This window comes from Nomascus leucogenys, chromosome 2, assembly GCF_006542625.1.
Source record: "Nomascus leucogenys isolate Asia chromosome 2, Asia_NLE_v1, whole genome shotgun sequence".
In the NCBI taxonomy this organism is placed as follows: Eukaryota; Metazoa; Chordata; class Mammalia; order Primates; family Hylobatidae; genus Nomascus; species Nomascus leucogenys.
Window position 1 is genome coordinate 10,441,044 of NC_044382.1, and position 26,562 is coordinate 10,467,605.

Genomic DNA, 26,562 nt, shown 5'->3' on the forward strand with positions numbered 1-26,562 from the left:
ATCCACCCACCTTGGCCTCCCAAAGTGCTGGGATTATAGGCGTCAGCCACTGCGCCCAGCCCCACTTACTATTTTAAAGTGACAAAGCCAGACTTGACTCAGTGTCCTCTAATGATCTTTATGGAGAGCTTATCTATTACAGGGAATCGTGAATCGTGCGGTGTGCAATCCCATGTTTGGGTGGAACCACACACACATATACATTTTTTTCCATAGTGAAAAAATGAGCTTGTCACTTGACTTGTCTCTCGGCCTCAGTTTCCTCATTTGCAAAATGCCAGAAAAATATGATGAGCCATAGTGTTTCGCATGTGACAGACAATGGATAAAGATCTTTAAAGACAATCATGATTATTTATCACCATTATCACCAGGTGCCAGTTATTGTTCTCACTGTTAGTGATACAAAGACAAACAATGCACTTATAAGAAATTCCTGGAATACACAGTGAAATGCTCACAGCACGACTCTCCAAGAAAAGCCACGACAGATGTAGGACTGGAAGGCTGTCCCTGGGTCATCTCATCCTAGCAGCCACCTGATGCCTGCATCTTGACATTTTATCCTTCCAAGTCTGTTACCCGTCAGTGGATCCCAGGGGCTGCCCCAGGGACGAATCCAACAAGTAACTGCCACTGGGCGGGGAGGAAGCCAGTGTGGGGGCTGCTACCAAAACAGGCTTGGGCAACAGCAGGCAGCCGACTGGGGAAAGTCAGCAGCTGCAGTTGGCCTGGTGTCCTCGCTGCCAGAGAGTGATGAATGGAGCAAGAGAAGAAAAAAAAGCCAACAAAGGTGTCCCTAATCTTGATGCAGCTTCATTTTTTTTTTCTGGCTGACCATTGAGTGAGAACTTAAGCCTCCATCCCTTTTCTTTGGCAGACATTTGAAACTGAAAGATCTCATTTCTTCCCAACAGAGAGATGTCATGGGTAGAAGCATTGAGCAGGCAATTGGCAAGGGGTGGGGGGTGGGGAGAATGGGCATGTGACCCACCACACTTGTCCTTTTTCTTCCCCTCCTCCCCACTCTCTGCTCCACCCCCTCTTCCCCATCCTGCATCTTTAGAGAATATTCTCCCCACACAACAGTGAACGCCTGCCCCCTCCTCCTGCTACCCCATTATTTTTTTTTCTGCTCAGGAACTAAAGGCTGAATGGCCTGCTGGGGAAGGTCTAATAACAAAATGTCACTGTATCCAGTTTCTTAGTTTTCTCTTTCTTTATCTCACTCTGAAATGGATTCAAGGCAGCAGCAACTGAGCCTTTTGCTGTTCTACCTAAAGGTGTGCAGCCGGCTGGCCATCTCTATGCTGGGAGAGGCAAGACAGGAGTTTTTTCCCCAGATCTAGCCCTCAGCCCTGTCCAAGTAGAGGTGCTTCCCTTAGCAAATAGCGAGGAGCTGGTGATAGGGATGTCACCAGGCTACTTCCCCAAGTGAAGTAGATTCCTCTTATCCAGGGCCCCTTGCTGAACTGGAGGCTGCAGAGCCTCATCACCTAGCACCGCATGTGGCTGGAGAGAGCTCCTGATAAACGTCATGGACAGCCACCTGACATTAGGTCGGCATTCCCTGTAAGTGCCACTGAAGCCTGATCAAGGCTTCTGCCACTGAGGGAACCATGCAGCAAGATGGTGGCCACCTTCGACTCACACTTATTCTAGCCTTGTTTCTCCTTACGTGCACCTGAACTTGGCGTGCCAACCTTCCAGGTAACTAAGGCAACCTGATTCTCTTCCCTTCAAAAGGGCAGTGTTTTTCTCACAGCAATCTGGGACCCCAGGGAATTGGAAAATTGGGTCAGTTTGGCTAAGCCCTCTCCCCGGGAGGGGGAGGGATGGTGACAGAGAGGAACGGCCTTGGCTACTCATTCCCTGGCTGTTGGGAGCATTTACCCAAGCGACTTGGAAAGGACTGTGAACTCCCTGTACACACTGCATCCTTCAAAGAGTCCCTCTGCCTCCATCTCTCTCTCTTCTCCCATCCCCAAAGCTCTGGTTAGCCAGCTGCTCCCAGAAGGTGGAGTTTATGCCAAACAGTCTCCTAAGCTGCCATGAGGATCTCACTGGCTTCTCTGGTTAAGGCTCCTTAGCAAAGTCTCTCCCTGAGATCCACATCAGGTTCACCCATTTTAAGAATAAATGGTTAACTCTCAAGCCTAGCTGTCAACAGGGCACTCTGGGGCCCTGAGATGGATTAATAAACCAGGACAGAGCCAGACCAGGCTACAGCTAGTATGAGTGTAGATGCAAGAATCCAGCTAGGTGGGCTCCAGTCCTGGATGCAACACCTGTTGGTGATCTTGAGCAAGTTACCTAACCTTTTTTTTGAGACGGCGTTTCGCCCTTGTTGCCCAGGCTAGAGTTCAGTGGCGCAATCTCAGTTCACTGCAGCCTCTGCCACCCGGGTTCAAGTGATTCTCCTGTCTCAGCCTCCCGAGTAGCTGGGATTACAGGTGCATGCCACCACGCCCGGGTAATATTTTGTATTTTTAGTAGAGACGGGATTTCACCATGTTGGCCAGGCTGTTCTTGAAATCCTGACCTCAGGTGATCCACCCACCTCAGCCTCCCAAAGTGCTGGAATTACAGGAGTGAATCACCGCGCCCGGCCGGTTACTTAACCTTTCTAAATTTCAGTTCCCTCATCTGAAGTACTTACCCCATATGGCTGTTGAAAAGATAAAATGAGGTCACAATAAAGAATGCTTAGCTCAGTGGGCAGCAGAGAGTAAACATTCTACAGATGTTGGTATTGACTATTATTTTATTCCTCTCTGAGTTACCAAATCTCTTCTCCCTATTATCTATCCTAGTGTTTTTAAACCTCATTTCTTTCTTAATAATTGACATAGGATGTTCCCAGGCATGGTAGTCTCCCATGGAATACGTAGATCTTAAACTCAAGCCTCAGAAAGAGATAAAAAGCCCTCTAATAACTTGTATATAAGTATTATTATTATACATCTGCAGGTATTAGTGGAACATTAAGAGCAGCAGCATGGAGAATAAAAGAGGTTCTGGGTAACCTCCCTGGCAGACTGGTTATAACTCTCACTTAAGAAACCTTGTTGGGTGGGGCACAGTGGCTCACGCCTGTAATCCTAACACTTTGGGAGGTTGAGGCAGGTGGATAACTTAAGGTCAGGAGTTCGAGACCAGCCTGGCCAACGTGGTGAAACCCTGTCTCTACTAAAAATACAAAAATTAGCTGGGCGTGGTGGCATGTGCCTGTAATCCCAGTTACTCGGGAGGCTGAGGCATGAGAATTGCTTGAACCCGGGAAGTAGAGGTTGCAACGAGCTGAGATTGCACCACTGCACTCCAACCTGGGTGACTGAGCAAGACTCAGTCTCAAAAAAAATAAAAAATAAAATAAAAATTAAAAAAAGCTTGTTGGAACATGACATTAGACTGACTAACTCTAAATCCATTTTAATTGATTATAAAAATAGGAATTCACTTGCAATCACTGGACTGTAACCATTTGACATATAGTAAATTCCTATGACACAACTCACAAATGATTGTGACACACGATGAATGCAACTTCCTGGTCTATACAATCAAAAAGGATTATTGGGAATAATGCAGCCATACACATAAAATATGTGTGAATTATTATCATTGATGAGAAGGACATAGATCTGACTTTCAGTAAAAAATTTATATAAGAGAAAGAGAAAAAAGAAACTTTTACTAGACTCGAGGTTGGCATTTATTTTCTGTGTGACCTTGGGCAAGTCACTTGTCTCTGGTTCTCAATTTTTTTTTTTTTTTGGAGATGGAGTTTCACTCTTATTGCCCAGGCTGGAGTGCAATGGCGCGATCTTGGCTCACCGCAACCTCCGCCTCCCGGGAGGGGAGTGTGTGTGTGGCTCCTGCCTCAGCCTCCCAAGTAGCTGGGATTACAGGCATGCACCACCACACCCAGCTAATTTTGTACTTTTAGTAGAGATGGGGTTTCTCCATATTGGTCAGGCTGGTCTTGAACTCCTGACCTCAGGTGATCTGCCCGCCTCAGCCTCCCAAAGTGCTGGGATTACAGGCATGAGCCACCGCACCTGGCTGGTTCTCAATTTCATCAGTGAAACGAGAAGCCTGGATTTCATGAACAGAAAGGTCCACTCTAGCTGCAGAACTGGGTAGATATGCAGCCTCCACTTGATGCTGGTGTTTCACAGGTACTTTCTAGTAAAAGTTAAGGAACTGGCATTCCTGAGTGTCCCCTGCATGTCAGACTTAATGCTTGCTGCCCTACCTACCTTCACTTACTCATCACCCATAACTACCCTTGATGGTTGATGGACATCTCCCCATTCATTAGAAGACAAACGCAAGGTTCAGGGACAATATGTCAATTACCGAGGGCAGATCCAAGATTCCAGGAGCCAAAGACTCACTTATCCACATTTGCCCTCTAGGTGCCCATGACCTGGCCACACCAGAATGGTCACAGGTAAGTGAAATCATGCCTGTTTTAGCTCCATTTCCCAAGGCCAAATTCCTTAGGCACTGGAGCAGTGGTCTTGATTCTGCAGCTAACTCAGCAGGAAGTAAAATGAGGCAGTGGTTAGAAATGTGTGTTCTGGTGTGAGCCCGCCTAGTATTTACATCACAGCTCCACAAAGGTCGAGGGGCTTTACCAAGCCTCCCTGAGCATTGGGTAATTCAGGTGGGTAATAATTGTACCTAGTCCCAGGGTTGTTAGGAGGGTTTAAAGAGATAACCTATGTAAAGCTCTCAGCAGACTGCCTGAATATAGTAAATACCCAATCATTATTTGCTACCTAGCTAAATAGGAGGGCTTTTGATGGTGGCAAGCAATTTCCAAGCTTATCTATGGCAGGAGTTATGAACCCGGGGTCCAGGAGGTCCCTGAAATTATGTGCAAAAACCTTTTCTCTAGGAAGAGTTCTGAACCTTTATCAGTCTCACAAGGGTCTGTGACCTGACAGAGGTTTAGACTTTTTGACTGCTGTAGACCTGACTTCCTACCATATAAATTATTTCTGAAATAACAGGGTTAGCAAAAGATCCTCAAGTCGTGGGAGAAGTTGCTGGATCCTCTCAGCATGGCCTCTCCAGCCACGTGTGCCTGCGGTACTTACCACACAGACCCAGAAACTGCCCAGAATTCCCAGGTGGTTCCTACCAGAAGGTCTGAATACAAATCGCACAACAAGAAGCAATCAGGCTGCAGGAACCTTCTCTGGGAGGGCCAGCCCCAAAGATCTATTCTTCCTCTGAGAACAATCGGTGCATTTGTTTTGCATACCACGAAGTGAAATACACAGGACGCTGGCCCCTTCGCTAGGAGCTCACAAAAGCACCCGGAGTTACTCCGCAAAAGGAGCACGGCTCCAAGGTGCTGTTCAGACCTGATCCACAGCACCTGATTCCCAAAGGGCCTGTCACCTTCCCAGTCTGGCCTTGACTCAGGAAAAGCCTGTGGTGCTGCTGGAGCCTTTGGCCCAGTGGGCAGGACCCAAGCTGCCCACTGGACCCTCTCCGGTTGTTGGGACAACCATCCTCAGGAATTTCGGCCTCCCAGTCTTCCCCTGGGTGAGAAGGGGAGAGAGTTGGCAAGGCTGGCTGCTTGGCTGCTCTTCCAACCCCCTGGTGAAAGGGGAAGCTGAAAACTGGATTCCCTACCCCCAGCAGCTCCTGGCCGGCCAGCACACAAAACAGCTCAGCCCCAGAGGGAGGAATGTGCCAAGACATTCTTTAGGGTTGGTAACCAGAGACGCTATTTTGTCCTTGGTGGCTAAGAAATCACTTTTCTGACTGAAGGACCATTTGACTTACTTCTTTTAAATTCAGGGGAATGGGTGGGCATCTCCATGATTCAGGTAAGGAAAAATCCAAGGCAAATACACACACACACACACACACACACACACACACACACACACACACAGAGTGGAATTTTTTAGTGCAATTTTTTGTCTCACAGCATTAATTAATTGCAGGGATATAACTACCTTGGCAGAATTTTTTCTCCCCAACCCACCACCCCCCAAAATAAGTTTGGCTCTTTTCAGCTTTGTTAAATTTCTTCTTCCTTTTTCTCATAGCCCATCCCTGTTCCCCCTTCTCCTCTCATGGAGTCTGGAGAGGTAAGAGAGGCAGAAGGGTTTGAAATAATATTTAAGAGCTGGCGGGCCCTTGAAGACCATCTAACCAACCCACTTCTCAAGCACTCAGACCTCAGAGAGGTCAAGTGATTTGCCCAAGGCCACACAGACAGGACTAAAAGGCAAAAATGGGGTATGCCGGAGGGAAATTCCAGAAAACCACAAGTGGCTATCCTCCAATTAGCTCTTGTCCAAAACACACAAAGCTGGACCACAATAGTGACCCCCAGAGATGACCCGAGACCCCCCTCAGGACCCCAAGTTCAGGGGCCCAACACCAGCCCAGTGCAGGTGGGATGACAAGGAGGTACAGAGATGAAGCTTATAAACCAGTCATACAAGGCCAAGCGTGGTGGCTCACGCCTGTACATGGTGGCTCACACCTATAATCCTATTACTTTGGGAGGCTGAGGTGGGCGGATTGCCTGAGCTCAGGAGTTCGAGACCAGCCTGGGCAACGCGGTGAAACCCCGTCTCTACTAAAATACAAAAAAATTGGATGGATGTGGTGGTGTGCACCTGTAGTCCCAGCTACTCGGGAGGTTGAGACAGAAGAATCGCTTGAACCCAGGAGGCGGAGGTTGCAGTGAGCCAAGATCACGCCACTGGACTCCAGCCTGAGCGACAGAGCGAGACTCTATCTCCAAAAAACAAAAACAAATACACACACACAAAAAAGCAAACAAACAAAAAAACCAATGACACAAGATGAAGAAGGTGAGCTGCTCACCTAAGTGCCACTATGTTTCTGCCGCCTCTTCATGGCTTGCCAATCTGCCTAAAAACAAAGGCTGGGCAGGCGAGGCGCTGGGGCCTTAGGCTGGCCACAGTACCTAGCTAAAATGTACTAACCCTGTTTTTTTTTTTTTTGCCTATCTTTTTTGTTTCCCCTTTATGACAATAGATATAACTAGTTTCCCATTTGTGAAAATGGTACACAAATTTTTAAAGTGAGTTGATATAAAGTCAAGGAGTAAGTAAGCAATAGCATAGGAGGATATAGCAAAGAAAAATCATGGAGGTGGTCCATGTAACACTAAAATTTGGGAGATTGTGCTCCAGCCAATCAGTTCTTCATAGAAGCTACTTGCTTGCCCTTTTCCAAGGGTGAAGAATTACTGTTGAGAGGAGTCTCCTATTGCTGTATTGTAAGTCCCCAGATACATGATTATCAGTGTTGGCAGGGGCGGTCCTTTCCCTCCAACAGGACGTCCACCTGCTAATAGCACACAGGCCTCCGTAAACTACAGGGACCTAAATTGGGGCAGGTCATATATGTTTGAACTTGTGTCTCTTTTGAGAAAAGGACAAGAGAAAAGGCACTGCCAAGTTCACCAACACAGTAACAGAGCCGGCAACTGACCCGAGTAGGGGTGAGGAAGCAGTGTGTCAGGGTGACAAGTTTGAAGGTTAGAACTTCAGAGCTGGTGAAGAACTGGTATGCAGAATGGCAGAAAAATCAAAACACTTGAGCAAATCACACCTCTGGGCTTCAAATTTTCTCTTATGTTTCAAATGGGAGTTGGGTTCTGATCTATGTCCCTTCCAACTTTTAAGCATCCCAATATTCCCTTCCAAGCAAACCTTTTAAATTCAGGGAAATGGGCTTCCCCATCTGACAAACAGGGAAACTGAGGCTCAGAGGTTGAAGCAGCTTGCCTAAGAGATGCTCTCTAGCACTAAATATTTACCTTCCAGATTACATTCATGAGACATTCAGCATGGTGCTGAGTGTAGAGGAGGCATCCAGGAAGTGCTGAATGAACGAACGAACGAATGAATGAATGAATGAACGTAAGTGCTCCCAGAAACTACCGAGAATCTCAACTCTCATTTTCTTTCTGCTTATCTTCTTTTTTTAACCCACATCTTGCTACACACACTTCTGGGACACCTCCACCCCTACCACACAAGATGAAGAGTCCAAGAAATTGACCTTGGTTGCTTTACAGGGACCTGACCCCCAAGGTCACAGACAAGGTTTAAAGTCTACATTCCCCAAGACACTCTGCCCACAGACCGTGTCAACAACATCGTGGTCCGGGGACTCCAGGACATACATGGAGAGGATGAATATATGTGTGTGTGCAGCATGTGAGCAAAGAAATGCCAAACAACCAGGAGAAAGTCTGGAGAGGTAAGAGCCACACCGAGCCATCTCAGGCTCCACCTGCCTCTGCACATCATCTCAACCTACAGCGGCCTGGTACCCACCAAGGTCAGGTCCCGCTGGTGCAGGGCTGAGGAGCCTCGCCGCCCCCTCCCCCACCAGGGAAGAAAGGGAGGAGAAAGAGGCGAGGGGCAAGGCTTTCCGGGAGGCCTCTCACCTCCATCTGCATCCTAACAGCTTCCAAGTTGCTGCCAGATTCCTGGATAACCAGTCTCCCTCATCTGCCCTCCCCCGCTTCTTCACTTCCTCCCCACCCTCGGGTTCCAGGGCCCCCTGGCTGCCCCTGTCCTGTTCTCAGCAGCTTCCAAGGCACCTGTCAAAAGGCACACCTCAGGTTGCCTTCCCCTGCGCCAAGTGCCCTCTCTCCAGTGGTGTCCCACGGAATCCTGGGGTCCTGACCACCCCCTCCAAACCGGACACTTCCCCATCCCCATCCGCCTACCCCCACGCTTGGGGGGAAGCCTCCCCGGGAAGACCCGGCTTCACCCGGCTAGGTCGCTCCCCCAACCCCCGCCCCCGCCCGACCTCTCTTCCTAAAGGGGGCGGGCGGGGCTAGAGCTTAAGGTCAAAACTCCGGGCAGGTGCCGGTTGGGGCCTAAGTCCTCCAACTGGGGATGGCGGTGGGGCAGCCTGGGCCAGCTCCCCGGCAGGCGCCTCCTCTCGGTAGCCCACTGAGGTGGGAGCAGCGCTCCAGAAGGTTGGGGGGAGCAGGGGGTGGCGAACTGAAGAGAGCTCAAGAGGCACGCAGAGCTCCCCCGCCCCCGCCCAGTAACGGCCGGCGGCTCCAGCGGCAGGTGGGGGCCTGGGCGGGGGTGTGGGGGAACGGAGGAGTGTCCCAGGGTCCTACCTGTCCCGCGGGTCGATCCAGCTGGTGGTGCGGTTCGTGTGGTCTATGTAGTAGACCTTGCCGTCGAAGTCGCGCGCCTCCTCCCAGCCCTCCGGCAGGGGCAGCTCCGGCCGGGGCATCTTCCCGAGCGCTGCCGGCGCTCCCCCATGCAGCTCTCGGCCGCAGCGGGGGCTCAGCGGCTCCAGCCGGCCGCTCTTAGCCCGGGCGGCCGCCGAGGCACCATGATCGGGGGGGTGGCGCCGGCGGATGGGGGGCCCTAGTGGGGGCCGGCCGGGGTGGCGCCGCTGTCCATGCGGCCCTGCGGCCCCGACCCGGCGCCGCCCGCTCCTCCCGCCGCCGGCCTCTCACGCTGCCATGTGCGTCCGCAGCGGCGCGGTGCGAGCCCGGGTGCGCGCCCAGCCGGCCGGGCAGAGCGAGCCGAGCGCCGCCGCCGCCGTCTGCCCTCCTCCGCCGCGCGGCGCGCTGCGCCCTCCACGCCGCCGCTGCCGCCTCCCTCCTCCCTGCAGCCGGGTGCCGTCCCTCCTCTCCGCTCCGCCGCTCTGAGCTCGCCGGGTTTGTGACTTCTGCCTCCGCCAGGTGCGGCTCGGGCGGTGCAGGTAACCGCGCTGCCCCGGAAACGGGAGGCGGAGCGCCCGGGCGCCTGGGTTCCCGGGTCCCCTCCCCGCGCGCAGCGCCTCGAGGGCGGGTCCTAGGGCCCGAGACGCGCCCCCTCGTGGGACAGTCCCAGCCGCCGGCCACCCCTACGCTGCCCCTGCCAGGGGAAGGAGAGACCGCCCCTCACCTGCGTCCCAGACCTAGGGGGCTGGGCCAAAAGCCTCTCTACCTGTACTTAAAACTCTCCTGTCTCTCTCCACCCGGAGTAGCCAGGCTCTTGGCACAGGTGGTCCCAAATCTTAAAACTCCCTGCTTTTCTGTGGTGTAGAATCAGGAGTCAGGCAAGAAGTGGTTAAATGGAAACATTCTTGCGAATTGGGAAACATAAGTTTTCCAGGATCTCTGGTCCCTTCCCCCAACACACGCACCATCTGTCTCCTTCTATTCAACTCTCCCTACGACGTTTCGCCCACCCTCCACCCCTCCCCACCATTTGGAAATGTAGCTGGCTCCCCTCAGGGCCCCTAAAATTAGGAGCGCTGTGGATCCGCTTTCCTGGGAGGACTTCCAGAGGGTGTCAGGGAAAACACTTTGTAAAAGTAATAGTAATGCCATTGTTATTGTTAGCTAAATTGAGGACTTACTTGTGACAGGCTGTGGCTAGCAGCTTCACAGGCATTCTTTCCTGTGATACTTTGAGGTAGGTGTGTTATGGATTTGGGAGAAGTGGGGTTATGAAAAAGAAGAAAGTAAGCAAAGCAAAATTCCATCTTGAAAAATGTTCAAAAGAATAAAACAATCAGAGACACAATGTTTCTTGAGAAATTAAAAATGTAGAATTAGCTGGGCGCGGTGGCTCACGCCTGTAGTCCCAGCACTTTGGGAGGGTGAGGCAGACAGATTACCTGAGGTCAGGATTTGAGACCAGCCTGGCCAACATAGTGAACCCCATCTCTACTAAAAAATAATCATAATAAATTAGCTGGGCGTGGTGGTGTGCACCCGTAGTCCCAGCTACTCGGGAGGCCGAGGCACGAGAATCACTTCAACCTGGGAGGTAGAGGTTGCAGTGAGCCAAGATCGCGCCACTGCACTCCAGCCTGGGCAACAAAGCGACACTGTCTCAAATAAATAAATAAATAAATAAATTTAAAATGTAGCATTAAATACAAAAAGCGAGCTAGCATGGTTGAGTGAATGATCAACTGGCTGTTCACTTCCCCATCTCCTCTTACATCTGTGTACTGAGTGGGAATTTAACCCTTTTTTGCCCTCGGCATATGGCATGAAGCTGGACTGGTCAAATGAAGCCCAGTTCCATGTCTTCTCTTGCCTGAGCCCCACGGTCTTCCAGAAGAACCAGCACCCTGTGCTGTATGGGCCAGGGTGTTGCTGAGCAAGAGAGGGAATCATGTTTGTGGTCTCATCTCCTCTTGACAGAAAAGACCCACCAGAGTGAGCCTCGCCTCCAAATGCCTTCTGCGTAGTTAATTCCTTCCCTGAGGCCAGGCCCAGGGGCTCAGTGCTTGGCCCTCCTTCATTCCATAAATACCAGGCACCAGAGTCCAGGGACACCAGCCTCAGACTGGCCCTCAACACCCAAAAGCTGGAATTCCCCATTCCTTTATGGGGGAATTCCCACAGCCCTCTACACTTCCTCCGTTTGGGTCAAGCCTTTACTACATAAAAACCCACTATTGATTAGAGCAATAGCCCCAAAGCAAAGCCAGCCTGGTGCTAGGTTCTTTGAATACATGATCTCAATCTTCATAACAACCCTCTGGCGTAGGAAAGGCTATTTATTATACCCATTTTACGGATGAGGCTCCAAGATGCTTTGTTGTTGGCCCGGGATACAGAGCTCATAAGACAGACCAGGTCTGACTCCAGTGCAATGTTCTCAGTTCTTAACGTATACTTTCTTTTTTTCTTTTTTGAGATGGAGTCTCCCCCCTGTCCCCCAGGCTGGAGTGCAGTGGCATGATCTCAGCTCACTGCAACCTCTGCCTCCCAGATTCAAGCAATTCTCCTGCCTCAGCTTCCAGAGTAGCTGGGATTACAGGCCTGCGCCACCACGCCCAGCTAATTTTTATATTTTTTAGTAGAGCTGGGGTTTCACCATATTGGCCAGGCTGGTCTTGAACTCCTGACCTCAGGTGATCCGCCCACCTCAGCCTCCCAAAGTGCTGGGCTTGCAGACATGAGCCACCTTGCCTGGCTGACTTTCTCTTTCTTTCTTTCTCTCTTTCTTTTCTTTTCTTTTCTTTTCTTTTCATTTTTGAGACGGAGTCTCACTCTGTCATCCAGATTGGAGACTTTCTTTCTTTTTTAAGTCACTCTGCAGCCTCAGAACTTCCCCATGGTTGGGATGTGGAACATGACCGATACTGACAAATGTTCATCTCTGTTGATGTTTCCTTCATAGTTTTTTGGTTGAGAAGCAAGAGCTCTAGAATCAGGCTGTTTGGGTCCCAAGCCCACCCGATTTTCTAGCTGTGTGACCTTGGGCAGCTTGCTTCACTGAAGTCCCAGTCTTTGATTTGAGAAAAGATCACATAACAGTATGGACTCCTTTGGGCTTGTGGTTAGGGCAAAGCAGGAGGAGAAATGTGAGGGCTTGGCACTCAGCAGCACGCCTTCATCTCCGGGGCTGCAGTGCAGTGCATTCGGAGCACCGTGCCTGGCAGCAGACACACCTTTATGAAATGTGGACCAATTGGAGTATTTTCTGTTCAAAACACAAATCCACGTCCTTTCCCCTCCTGAAAATTATGCCTGGTTGCTTGCAACAGTCCTCCTAATTGCTGATTTTTTTTTTTTTGGCCTTATTTTTCAACCAAGCCTTTTTACTGGTTGGCATTGATTGTGAAGAGAAAACACCTTTTAGACTGCCAAGTCCCACTTTCGTTTTAGTCCAGCCGCCCAAACCCTGGCATTTTCCAAATGGCTTGCTTCTTTGGACCTTTCGACCTGGCCTGGGAAGCAGGAAAGAGAGACCAGAGCAGGAATTGACTCCTGAATTAAGGCCTTGGTCTGTTCGCTCTTTTTACCTCCCATCCACCCCCAACAAAAGAATCCCAGGTTATCTCGCAGAAGCTGCAAGCAGGGTGAGGTAATAAAACAGATGACTGCCTGCCCCATGTGATGGTGCGTGAATCATCCTGGACATTCTGCGAGGCTGAGGGCAAACGTGAAACAGATTAAAGGTAAAACCGGCTCGGCCACATGATAGGCTGAATTGGACGTTACTCTACAGGTGACTGAACTGCAGGAATCTGAACTAAAGACAAGAAGCCCAGGCCTCTTCTGGCCATCCTTCTGGGGCTGTGTCTGGCTGCCTGCGTGCGGAGTTGAAGGAGACAGGCTTGGACAGTGTTGGGCAGTGCAGAAGTGACCACGGGCCAAGCCTTTCTAATGACAAAGGCCACTTCCCGGTGGCCGAGAGGAATCACCTGAGCCTGAGACAGGCTGTCTTGTTTTTAAAAATGATGGCCACTTAAACCCTTTCCTCCACTGCAACTGCAAGGAAGAAAGGCCGTTATCCACGCGTGTTTTAGAGTGTTTCAGAGAGCCGGAGTCATATATTCCATGAAGATGGTAAAGAGGAGAAACAAATATAAAAAAAAGGAACAGCTATGTCAGCAAGTCCAGTTTCCTGTTAGCATCTGCATTCTTCAGGTGGAACTGAGGCTTTGAGAACCTCTGCTGAGATTTTGCTTCCTGCTCCATGACTGTACCTCCCTACCTCATGCCGTCCCTCCCACACATCCTGGGGAATGCACAGTTATGTTCTGTGATGGAGCCAGTAATGTCCCCTTTCTTGAGTCATGCATTATTTGAGGTTCATAAATGTGCTGTGGACTGTTTTTTTCCAATGATGGGAAAACAGGTCCTGAGCCAGAGAAAATGAGGGTGGAAGAAACCTTGGTAACATGAGAGCCGAGGCAGAAAAGATGGTTTTTTTATTTATCTCTAGGTCCTCCATGCTTAATTCAGTGCTGGGAAATCAACTGAAACAAGTCTTGCACAGCCTACTCATTTTACAAACAGAGAAATGGAGTTTGTGTGAATAATGATTTACTGCCCTAGTTCCTGCTGGTTCCATTTCATACATGAGCAAACTGAGATTCAGAGAGGCAAAGTGACTTTTCTATAGTCATGTAGATATCAACTTAGCTGCTTCTAGTGAGTTTTTGCTTCTAGACTCCCAGTGTGGGCCTTAGAATGCCTGTGAAGGAGAGATTTCAGGGCCATGGTCTGGTTGGGAAAGGAGGTGGGGTGGCCAGGAGACTCTCCTTAAACTCCTACTTATGTTTGGGTTGTGTGTCTATTTGGAGTGGATGGAGGAGGCCATGGAGGTTGATGAGGGCCTGCTAAAACTGGTCACAGCGGAGCTGACAATGAGAGGGCAGAGTTGAGGTGGGGGTTCTCAATTCTAAGAGGAAGAGATAGTGCCCTGATCCCCCATCGCCTGCCCAGTGCTGTCCACAAGACCCCCCAAGGGGATTGGTGTCAGGGGATTTCACAGGCTCAGCTGTCTCTGTGGGAAGAGGGGTACTTTTTTCCCTTTGTTGCCTGTCTTTCCTCCCCACTTGTTTCCTTGCTGGTTCTTATTTATTTATTTATTTATTTAGAGACAAAGTGTCACTTTGTTGCCCAGGCTAGAGTGCAGTGGTGCAATCTCCGCTCACTGCAACCTCTGCCTCCCTGGTTCAAGCAATTCTCCTGCCTCAGCCTCCCGAGTAGCTGGGATTACAGGTGCCCGCCACCACGCCTAGCTAATTTTTGTTATTTTTAGTAGAGTCAAGGTTTCACCATGTTGGCCAAGCTGGTCTCAAACTCTTAACTGAGCTGATTTCTCCTATGTGAGAGGCTGAGGCTGGCAGGAGAGGTTGAGTCCATCCTATTTCTGACTCTCTCACCAAGGGATTTTCTGGGGACTGGGAGCTGTTGTGTCTTTCACTGAAGAGGAAATGAATTATGCACCAAAGGAGGAGGTGGAGATGAAATCTCAGTTTCAGGGGTGGGGGTGTGGAGAGGAGAGAGCAAGCCCATGAGCAGAGGGCGGGAGTTCTTGCAAAGCAGTGCTTTCCTCTGTTCCTCTACTCAACAGCAGAAGTGGAGCCCTGGTGGGAGACGGGGGTGGGGGTACAAGTGCAGTCACCAGCAGACTGGCTGAAAGAAGCCTCTCTCTCGGTATTTATAGAGCTTGCATCGCCATGGTACCCAGGCGCTTAAATTAAACTCTAGCCCAACTGCTTGGAGATGCATGGAATGAAATGCACTTTACCTGTCCACTGTATGTGGTCTCATACCTCATTCTCAGAACTTCACCACTGCAAAGATAAGCAAATGGAGTGAATTTTACCAATCACCTGGCAAGAAGGATATAGGGTTGGCTTTACACAACAACGTGTCTCAACAGGGTGTCTGGGCGGAGTAGTAGAAAATACATGGGCAGAAAAAACAATCCAGATCTGAAACTTGGCTCTGCATCTTGGTCAGTGTGTGACTGTTGGCATGAGACTGCGTCTCTCTGAGCCTCAGTTTCCTCACCTGTAAAATGAGAGCACCAACAAGAAACATGAGAGCAACAATGCTGCCTCACTATTGACTTGTGACAACTATATGAGATGATACAAGTGAAGTGCTTTGCTCAGCTTCTGAAATGCAGAAGCTCTTTTAAATATAGGTCCCCTTCCCTGATCAGCTGTTATTCATTTATTCCGCAAGAACTTTTTTGTCTGCCTATTGTCTGCCAGACAAGTATTGAGACACAAGGGTGATTTCTGGTCCTGTGGAGCTTACAGTTTAGTAAAGTAACATGTAATAAACAAGTCAGCACATGAAAAAGTAATTGCAAGTTGTTGTTAATAATATGAGGGAAGGAGCGTGCTGTGAAGAATTTGGTAGGGTGTGGATTGGTTGAGAATCTACTTTAGACTGGGCCAGAGGAGAAGGCCATTCTCAGGAGGTAACACTTAAGCAGAAACCTCAAGCAGCCCGCAATGTGAAGAACCAAAGAACATGCATTGCAGGGAAAGAGAATAGCAGGAGAAATGGCCCTGAAGACAGTATATTCAACACACCCAGGGCGCTGTTCCCATTCCACTGAAAACCACAGGAGGCTGCTCTTGATGGGGGCACCCAAGCTAGAAGGTGGTAGCCCTAAAATGCCACAAGATTCTCTGCCCCCAAACCCATGACTTCCTGTACCGCCATCTCCATCCTGATCCAGGTGAACAGAGTCCCCGCTCCCCAGCCCTGGTTACTCAGCTGCAGTTGCCTCAAAGGTCCAATAAAGCCTAGTAAAGGTTGGATATTTTGCTACTTTGTCTTTAGTTTTCAGATATTTAAATATGTGTCTTGGCATGGATTTCTTTGGGTTTATCTCATAGTTGGGTGGGTGGTGGGGCTCAGCTTCTTTAATCTGAGTAGTTTCATGCTTCCTTTCAAAGCTGGGATGTGTTTGGCCATTATTTCTTTGAATCCTTTTGCAATTGCATCCTTTTGTCCTCTCTTCTGGGACTCTCATCTTTGTTATAGTCCCATGGGATCCTGGGGCTCTGTTCATTTGTTTTCAGTCTGTTTTCTCTCCATCGTTTAGATTGGGTAATTTTGATTGTTCTGTCTTCCAGTTCATGGATTCTCTTCCCTCTGTCTCCTCTATCCTGCTCTTGACCCAGCTCCATGGAGCTGTTTATTTCATTTGTTGTATTTTTCACTTCTAATATGTCTATTTGGTTATCCTTTACGTCATGTATTTCTTTGCTGAGACTTTCTATTTCTTTGTCGAGGTTTTCTGATTTTTCATTTGTTTCAAGTGTATTCATAATTGCTCATTAAAGCATTTTATTATGGCCGCCTTAAAATCTTTGTCAGACAATTCTAACATCTCGGCCGGGTGCGGTGGCTCACGCCTGTAATCCCAGCACTTTGGGAGGCTGAGGCGGGTGGATCACGAGGTCACGAGATTGAGACCATCCTGGCTAACATGGTGAAACTCCGTCTCTACTAAAAAATACAAAAAATTAGCCGGGCGCAGTGGCAGGCGCCTGTAGTCCCAGCTACTCGGGAGGCTGAGGCAGGAGAATGGCGTGAATCTGGGAGGTGGAACTTGCAGTGAGCCGAGGTTGCGCCACTGCACTCCAGCCTGGGGGACAGAGTGAGACTCTGTCTCAAAAAAAAAAAAAAAATTCTAACATCTCTGTCATCTCAGTGTTGGCATTTATTGCTATTTTAATTTGGTTTGAGATATCTCTGGTTCTTGGTATGATGAGTGATTTTGAATTGAAACCTGGACATTGGCCTTTTTAGGTTGTCTGCTTCTCCAGCACTCAGCCTGGGATATGTGAGGCAAAAAGAAAACCCAGGGAACTCACCACCATGTCATTCCTCGGATTGTGAGGTCCCTAGCCATCTGCCTTCTTTGCACTCTTCTGAGTCTTCTCATATTTGTTTTATATATAACGTCCAAGGTTTTTAGTTGAACCAGTGGGAGGAATAGGGGAAAATGTGCCTACTCCATTTTCCTGGAAGCAGAAGGTCATTGCTTACTCTGAGCCAACAAGCCAGCCTTTTATCCTCAAGCTGGCTTCTTCACCCCACTTTCCCCCTCCACTCTCTACCTCCCCGTTTCATATTCCCTACAGATATCTAGGTAGTAACTGTCAGTATTCTGCCTTCACAGCCTCCCTTATGTCTCTTCCTTCTTTTTGACCTAAGCCCTAGCTCAGGTCTGATTCTTTTGTCTGATACTTGGCCATTTTAATGATGTGTTCACTCATCTCATAAATAATTGTATGCTTAGCAATCTTCACCCCTCCATTGTACCTCTTCTACCTCCTCATCTTTCTTTGTTTTTTTTTTTGTTTGTTTGTTTGTTTGTTTTTTTGAGACAGCATCTCACTCTGTCACCCAGGCTGGAGTGCAATGGCGCGATCTTGGCTCACTGCAACCTCCGCCTCCTGGGTTAAAGCAATTCTACTCCTCAGCCTCCTGAGTAGCTGGGACTACAGGCACATGCCACTAGGCCCGGCTAATTTTTTGTATTTTTAGTAGAGATAGGGTTTCACCGTGTTAGCCAGGATGGTCTCGATCTCGTGACCTCGTGATCTACCCTTCTTGTCCTCCCAAAGTGCTGGGATTACAGGCGTGAGCCACTGGGCCTGGCCACCTCCTCATCTTTCATTCTTTCTTTCCTTCTTTCTTTCTTTCCTTTTTTTTTTTTTTTTTTTTTTTTTTTGAGACAGAGTCTTGCTCTGTCGCTCAGGCTGGAGTGCAATGGCATGATCTCGGCTCACTGCAACCTCCATCTCCCGAGTTCAAGCAATTCTCCTGCCTCAACCTCCCAAGTAGCTGGAATTACAGGCACCTGTCACTACGTGCAGCTAATTTTTGTATTTTTAGTAGAGATGGGGTTTCACCATGTTGGCCAGGATGTTCTCGAACTCCTGACCTCAGGTGATCCGCCTGCCTCGGCCTCCCAGAGTGCTGGGATTACAGGTGTGAGCCACTGCGCCCAGCCTACCTCCTCATCTTTCTAAAGCAGGCATCCACAGGTGCATTCCTCAGAGTTAAACGTAAACATAGTCTGAGAGCAATTACATTGGGGAAATATTGGTTTTAGTAAAGTAAATAGATTTCTTTCCTATGGGACTTCTCAGCGCTCTCAGGGTACCTCAATAGATGGTGAGTAGCCAAGAAAACAACATAAAATACAGAATGGCCCAAATTTATTTGCTTAAATATTCTTTTTCTCCCTGAGGCATCCATCTCTGGAATACAATGTTCTAAGAAGGGTGTTCACAAACTTCTGTAAAGAATCAGATAAGAAATATTTTCAGGCCAGGCATGGCGGCTCACACTTGTAGTCCCAGCACTTTGGGAGGCCGAGATGGGCTGATCACCTGAGGTCAGGGGTTTGAGACCAACTTGACCAACGTGGAGAAACCCCGTCTCTACTAAAAATACAAAATTAGCCGGGCGTGGTGGCGCGTGTCTGTAATCGCAGCTACTCGGGAGGCTGAAGCAGGAGAATCATTTCAACCCAGGAGGCGGAGGTTGTGGTGAGCCAAGATCACGCCATTGCACTCCAGCCTGGGCAACAAGAGCAAAAATCCGTCTCAAAAAAAAAAAAAAAAAAAGAAAGAAAAATATTTTCAGCTTTTGCGGTTTATACAGTCTCTGTCGAAACTTCTCAGCTCGGCTGCTGTAGGGTGAAAGCAGGCATATACAATATATAAACAAATGGATGTGATTGTGGTTGTGTGGCCATAAAACTTTATCTATAAAAACAGAACACTGGCCCTCAGGTTGTAGTTTGACCACACTTGTTCTAAAGCATCATTTTAATTAAAGAGACCTAGGTGTCTTTAATTAAAGAAAGAAATCCTAGGTTTCTCCCTTTATTCCCCATGTCTATTCTAACTACAACAGCCTTGGATCCTATCTCCAAAATACGTGTTACACGTATTCCCGCCTCTCCGTCTCCTCTTCTAGCTTCTAGCTTAGATCCAGGCCATTGCCTGTACCTTATGAAGCCTCCCGCTGAACTTCTCTGTGCACGTGCTCCATCATTCCACGTGGTGCTGGGATGGTTGTTGTGAAACCTCAGTGGCTCTTCGCTGGTCTTAGAAGGAAGTGTAAGCGCCTCCCCAGGTGTTGTAAGGCCCAGTGTGGGCGGCCCTGGCCCTGGCCCAGCCCTCCAGTCTCAGCTTTCATGGCTCCCCTGCTCCTGCTGCACAGCTGAGCTTGTGCATGTGGTTTGCACACTCAGTTCTCCTCACTTCTGGACCTGCACGTGGGTTGTTTCTCCTGCTGAGAATACTCCTCTGTGTTTAGCTGGTGAATTTTCCTTGAGGCTTCCGCTTAGGTATGACTTCCGCCCTCACTCCCAAAGTTGGGTTGCATTGCCCCTGCAGCTACTTTACCTTCAGCAATCTAATCTTATTTTAGTTCCCTGTCTCTCTCTCATTCTCTCTCTGTGTATTTTTTCCCAGCTGTAGTGTAAACCCTGTGAGGGCAGCTTTTCCTTTTTTTTCTCCCTCTTTTCTTGTACATCTCCAACGTGGGCCTCCCAAAGTGCTGATCAGGGCCTAAGACTCCATTGACACCAACTTTTAACCGGTTTTCTTTCATGTAGGGAGCAGATGGTATTAATCTATTGGAATAATTGGAAGCCCATATGCCCCTCTAAGAAATAAGTTGCCCATCTGTAGTGAGGGTGAGAGCTATGCAGCATCCAAGGGTCTTTTGTGGAAAGATTTTTGCTTTTTGGTTTGAGTCCAAAGGTTCTTTCTCAAAAGTCGCTAAGAGCTCTAGATCTTTCTTTGCAGAGCTCTATTTTTTTTTTTTTTTTTTTGAGACTCTGTTGCCCAGGCTGGAGTGCAGTGGCATGATCTCAGCTCACTGCCACCCCTGTCTCCCAGGTTCAAGTGATTCTTGTGCCTCAGCCTCCAGAGTAGCCGGGAGTACAGGCATGTACCACCAAGCCTGGCTAATTTTTATATTTTTAGTAGAGGTGGGGTTTCACCATGTTGTCCAGCCTGGTCTCAAACTTCTGGCCTCAAGAGATCTGCCCACCTCTGCCTCCCAAAGTGCTGCGGTTACAGGCATGAGCCACCACGCCCGGCCCAGAGGTCTGTGTCTATTAAAACGTTACAGGCTGGGCGTGGTGGCTCACATCTGTAACCCCAGCACTTTGGGAGGCTGAGGTGGGTGGGTTGCCTGAGGTCAGGAGTTAGAGACCAGCCTTGCCAATATGGTGAAACCCCTTCTCTATTAAAAACACAAAAATTAGCCTGGCATGGTGGCAGGTGCCTGTAATCCCAGCTACTTGGGAGGCTGAGGCAGGAGAGTCACTTGAACCTTGGAGGCGGAGGTTCAGTGAGCTGAGATCGTGCCACTGCTCTCCAGCCTGGGTGAAAGAGCAAGACTCTGTCTCAAAGAAAAAGCCAGAAAAAAAAAAAAAAGAAACATTAGGAAGATGCCAAATGCAATGTGGGATCCACGAGTGGATACTGGGTTACTTTTAAAAAACAAAAAGCTACGAAGTACATTCTTGGGACATCTGGGGATATGTGACAACAGAATGCATTTTAGGTAATATTATTATGTCAGTGTTACCTATCTCAGGATTGATAGTAGTATGGTAGTTCTATTAGGAGAATAAACCTTCTTCTTAGGAGATATACACTGAAGCATTTAGGAGTAAGGTGTCATGATGTTTGCAAATTACATTCAAATGGTTCCAGAAACCATTTGAGTATTTCAGAGGGAAGGAGGGAGGGAGAGAGTGTAATGTGGCAAAAATGTTAACAACTGGTGATATGGGTGGATATTTTGTCCTCTCCAAATCTCATATTGAAATGTGACCTCCAGTGCTGGAGGTGGACCTAGCGGGTGGTATTTGGGTCATGGGGACAGATTCTTCATGAATGTCTTGGAGCTGTCCTCCTGTAATAAGTGAGTTCTCACTCCGTTAGTTCACGTGAGATTTGGTTGTTTTTATTTTATTTTATTTTATTTTTATTTTTATTTTTATTTTTTTCAGGTGGAGTCTCGCTCTGTCACCCAGGCTGGAGAGCAGCAGCGCAATCTTGGCTTACTGCAAACTTCACCTGCCGGGTTCAAGCGATTCTCCTGCCTCAGCCTCCCGAGTAGCTGGGATTACAGGCATGCACCACCATGCCCAGCTAATTTTTATATTTTAGTAGGCGGGGTTTTCATCGTGTTGGCCAGGCTGGTCTCGAACTCCTGACCTCAAGTGATCCGCCCACCTTGGCCTCCCAAAGTGCTGGGATTATAAGCGTGAGCCACTGCGCCCGGCCTTGGTTGTTTAAAAGAGCCTGGCACTTCCGCCTGTTCCCTGACTCTCTCTCTTGCTCTCTCTCCCCATATGATATGCCAGCTCCCCGTTTGCCTTCTGCCATGATTGAAAGCTTCCTGAGGCCTCACCAGAAGCCAAGCAGATGCCATCACCATGCTGCTTGTACAGCCTGCAGAACTGTGAGCCAAGTAAGCCTCTTTTCTTTATAAATTACCCAGCCTCAGGTTTTTGTTTTTTTTTTTTTTTTTGACTGAATCTTGCTCTGTCACCAGGCTGGAGTACAGTGGTGTGATCTCGGCTCACTGCAACCTCCACCTCCCGGGTTCAAGCAATTCTCCTGCCTCAGCCTCCCAAGTAGCTGGGACTACGGGCGTGTGCCACCACACCCAGCTAATTTTTATATTTTTAGTAGAGATGGGGTTTCACCATGTTGGCCAGGTTGGTCTCTATATCTTGACCTCATGATCTGCCTGCCTCGGCCTCCCAAAGTGCTGGGATTACAGGCGTGAGCCACCACGCCTGGTCAGGTATTTCTTTATAGGAGTGCAAATGGACTAACACAACTGGTAAATAATAATAAAAAAGGTCCTGTATTTGATATTTCACTCAACCCTCATCTCACTTATAACAGTGTCTCACATGGAATATACCTCAATGAATGTTGGCTGAACTGCAACAACGATTAGTAAGTTGCCTAAAAATGTGCATTGAATTTCTTAAGATGCTCTACTGACTTTCTATCTTTTAACTTCTGATATGGGGGCTTTGAACAGCTTTATAACCAAAGGGCCCAGCAAATAGCTATCTCTTTCCTATTGAGCCATATGGCTTGAGTTCCAAATATATTTATAGAGCTTATATTTCATATCGCTTAACATTTTTACAGTAAAGGTCTCCATAAAGGAAAACAAAGATACGAGAGAAACATGGTATATTCCAAGTGAGGTAAAATAAATCTGGGCTTGATGTCACTATGGGTCATAATTTCTGTCCTGATCCAAAATAAGGACGGACACACTCTCCTGTTTGTCCTCCTAAACAACTCCCATGATGTCCCTGCAAGAACTCAGCTGCAGGTGGCTGCTGTCCACCTCATCATCCAGCTCAAGGACCAACATTTCCTGGAAGGCCAAAGACCTGCACCTGCATGGAATGGCAGGAGTTCATGGGCAAGCGGAGCCCTTTACCTGACCTTAGTCTCTTGGTGTCTTCTGTCTCCATTTTATCATGATCCAAGAGATTCCTGCATCTGGCAGGCCTTAAAGCAGTGGGATGGACTTTAGAGATTAGCCTGCCCTGTGACATGAGCTATGGGCCAGAGGATGGGACTTGCTGGAGTGAGCATTTAATGGGTTTGATCACTTCTGTAACCAGGGGCTTCTCTCTGGGGCAGCAATGAGGCAATAATGTAATGAGTGGCGGGTGACTGAGCACTTACTCTCCACTGTGCACTGATGGAGCACTCACCCTACACCATGCACCAAGGTGGCACTTCCCACATCCAGTACTCATTCCAGACTTTAAAGTTAAGGAGTCCTGGGGATCCAGACCCAGGCTGGCCTGGCATTAAAATCCAGGCTTCAGGCTGGGCGTGGTAGCTCATGCCTGTAATCCCAGCACTTTGGGAGGCTGAGGAGGGCGGGTCACTTGAACTCAGGAGTTTGAGACCAGCCTGGGCAACACAGTGAGACTGTCTCTACAAAAAATACAAAAAAATTGCGAGGCACAGTGGCTCACGCCTGTAATCCCAGCACTTTCGGAGGCCAAGGTGGGCGGATCACTTGAGGTCAGGAGTTTGAGACTAGCCTGGCCAACATGGTGAAACTCCATCTCTACTAAAAATACAAAAATTAGCTGGGCATGGTGGCAGGCACCTGTAATCCCAGCTACTTAGGAGGCTGAAGCAGGAGAATCGCTTGAACCCAGGAGGTGGCGGTTGCAGTGAGCCAAGATTGCACCACTGCACTCCAGCCTCAGTGACGGAGTGAGACTCCATCTCAAAAAAAACAAAAAATTTAGCTGGGCATGGTGGTGGGAAACTCAAGTGGGAGGATGGCTTCAGCCCAAGAGGTGGAGGCTGCAGTGAGCCGAGATTGTGCCACTGCACTCCAGCCTGGGTGACAGAGTGAGACTCTGTCTAAAAAAGAAAAAAAAAAAAAAAGTCCAGGCTGCAGAGTAGCAGGTGTAACAGAACCGTGCCACACCCCTGGGAATATGGAAGACTCCAGTGGCATATGCAGATCTTGCCTCTGAGTGTTTAGTGAAGTTCTAGATTAATTTAAAAGGTAATCAGGAGTACTTCTGTTATTCTGACTGAGCACTTACTCTCAGTCCGTAAAAGTCAATGCCCCTGCTCTGCTCCAGCACCTCAGAGGAGAAACTAATCTCCAATGAGCAAGCTAACAAGTAACATGGTTGCCCCCAAGGTGGGGCAAGGTTCGCCTGTGTGCTATCAGTGAGTGTCCAGATTGGGCAGGGGAATGACTGGAGGAGGTAAGAAGCAAATCGGCCGGCACTTGGAAGCACACGGTGTGGACACGGTCCACTGCCTGGAGTTTGTTCAGCAAAGTCCTCCCACTGGCACCGTCGCCAGGAACTCCCTTCTTCCAGGTGGTGGGGAAGCTCGCCATCTGTGCAGCCTCCTCTGGAGGAGAGTGAGCTGGGGCTCAGATCATAAATGGAGCTTCCGAGCCAGAAAGATGGCAAATGGGTTGAATTCATTTGCTGAGGCTGAGGCCAACCAGTTCTTGCATCCAGGGTCCCTGGCTTGTCCCTTTAGAACACATGATGAGGTCAGGTGGAGCCGGCGTGAGCTTGAATTTGGGAAACGGGCTGCATGCGAGTCTCGCACCTGGTACAATGAGTGTACATCTCAGACTCCCAGTCAGTATTTGAGGAATGAACGAATGCACCTTGTGAACTCTGAAGGGTTATGGAAAGGTGAGCAGCAGAGTGTAGAGGCTTTAACTGTGTAGAGGATTTGAGTGTGTAGAAGATTTGACTGTGACAAGGAGCTGACTCCAAGGGCTGAGACTGATTCTTCAGCATCACCTCTTCCACTAAAGGTCAGTCAGGCTAAGTTCTTCCCCTCGCCACCCAAGAACCAGGACCTGGAAGGTGGGCTGCATGTTTGGGACAGCATGTGTTTAGTGCCTGGAGGTAGAAAGGATGTGTGTATCTGCATGCTCACATCTCTGCATAGACAACAGCGCAGGTGGCTCTGGCTGCAGAGGTCCTGTGTGTTGCTAAATCCAACAAGCAGGGGCTTTTTGTTTTTTGAGACGGAGTCTCACTCTGTCGCCCAGGCTGGAGTGCAATGGCGCAATCTCACTGCAACCTCCGCCTCCCAGGTTCAAGCGATTCTTCTGCCTCAGCCTCCTGAGTAGCTGGGATTACAGGCACCTGCCACCACACCCGGCAAATTTTTGTATTTTTAGTAGAGGCGGAGTTTCATTGCGTTGGCAGGCTGGTCTCAAACTCCTGACCTCAGGTGATCTGCCTGCCTCGGCCTCCCAAAGTGCTGGGATTACAGGCATGTTGCGCTCAGCCAACAAGCAGGTTTTATTCTTTTGTCTCCCTCCCCTTGCTGTAGCCTGGAACACAAACACCAGCTCTCTCTCACACACACGTTCTCACACACACACACACTTCATTCTGTTTCTCCCCAGACTCCCTGCACCCTCGTCATAGATTGCTCGACATTCCTTTTCCCCAGCAAAACACACTGTGTTGCACCTGTTCTGAGGAAGCACCCTGCACTAGCTGTCTGCAGGTGCCCAGCCTATTACAACCAGCACCCCCGCCCCTCCGCCATTGCAGAGAATGACATGGTGTGGGGGTGGGGAGGGCGTTAGGTCTCCTGGGCAGGGGGTCTCTGCAGCACAATCTCCAGTCAACATATTTTTCCCTTCTTACAGGAGTGGGGTAGAGGGTGTCTGTGTCTTGGGTTTCCCAGGAGACAGACTTCGAGCTGGAGAGTTGCATGCAGGATGTTTTTTAGAGACAGCAGGAACAATGCTTGGAAGGGAAAGAGTGAGGGGTGCAGGGATGGGCAGATGGAGACATTCAGCTGTGATGATGTAGTGATAGTGGCCTCAGCCGATCCCATGGTGAGCTCTGGAGCTGGGACAACTCTTCAGAGATGCCGCAAGCAGCCAGGCCTTTGCCTGATTGCTTTAGTGAAAGACTGACTTTTAGTGGAAGAGGTGATGCCGAAGAATCAGTCTCAGCCCTTGGAGTCAGCTCCTTTTCACAGTCACATCCTAGCCTTGACACTCTGCTGCTGTGTGGACCAGGCATTGGACATGGGCTTTTTCTGGGGAGGGGGTGCGACTGTGCTTCAGGCAGTTCCCTTGCGGAGGGTGGTGTGTGGTATCAGCACTTGGTATTATTGAGTAGTGGGGAGCTGAGCACCCCAGGTGTGAAGAAGGGAATCTGCATCCCCACTGTGTCCCAAACAGCTGCTGTGACCTGGCCTGACACCCTGGCAGAGTGGAAGAATGCAGGAAACATTCTCTCGCTGCTTCTCCCACAGTTTTTGTGTGTTTTTTTTTTTTTTTTGGCTTTTGTCTGATTATGTTTTACATGATGCAAGCCCTGAGTCCTTTTTTTTTTTTTGAGACAGAGTCTGGCTCTGTCCCCCGGGCTGGAGTGCAGTGGTGGCACCATCTCGGCTCACTGCAAGCTCCACCTCCCGGGTTCACGCCGTTCTCCTGCCTCAGCCTCCCGAGTAGCTGGGACTACAGGCGCCTGCCACCACGCCCTGCTAATTTTTTTGTATTTTTAGTAGAGACACGGTTTCACTATGTTGGCCAGGATGGTCTGGAACTCCTGACCTCGTGATCCGCCCACCTTGGCCTCCCAAAGTGCTAGGATTACAGGTGTGAGCCCCTGCGCCCATCCATTTCTGAGTCCTTGAGCCTTGGGTGTCAAAGTGCCTATATTTCTGAGGTCAACAGAGAACACTTTAACCCATGGCCATCCTTTC

The 26,562-nt window shown here is 49.1% G+C and overlaps 1 protein-coding gene across 8 annotated transcripts in view; it reads right to left on the bottom strand.

The window, feature by feature from the left end:
• The window catches only part of WWC1 (WW and C2 domain containing 1), a 179,142-nt gene extending 169,378 nt beyond the window's left edge, over positions 1 to 9,764 (bottom strand). For 5 of the 8 annotated variants that reach the window (XM_030825322.1, XM_030825305.1, XM_030825296.1 and 2 more), the window contains exon 1: positions 9,152 to 9,758. In XM_030825322.1, coding sequence (XP_030681182.1) covers positions 9,152 to 9,270 — 119 coding nt within the window. In that variant the 5' untranslated portion in view covers positions 9,271 to 9,758. Of the gene's footprint in view, positions 1 to 9,151 lie in introns of all 8 variants that reach the window. The other 3 variants (XM_030825315.1, XM_030825299.1, XM_030825288.1) reach the window with 1 other exon arrangement.
• Between the last annotated feature and the right edge of the window lie 16,798 nt (positions 9,765 to 26,562).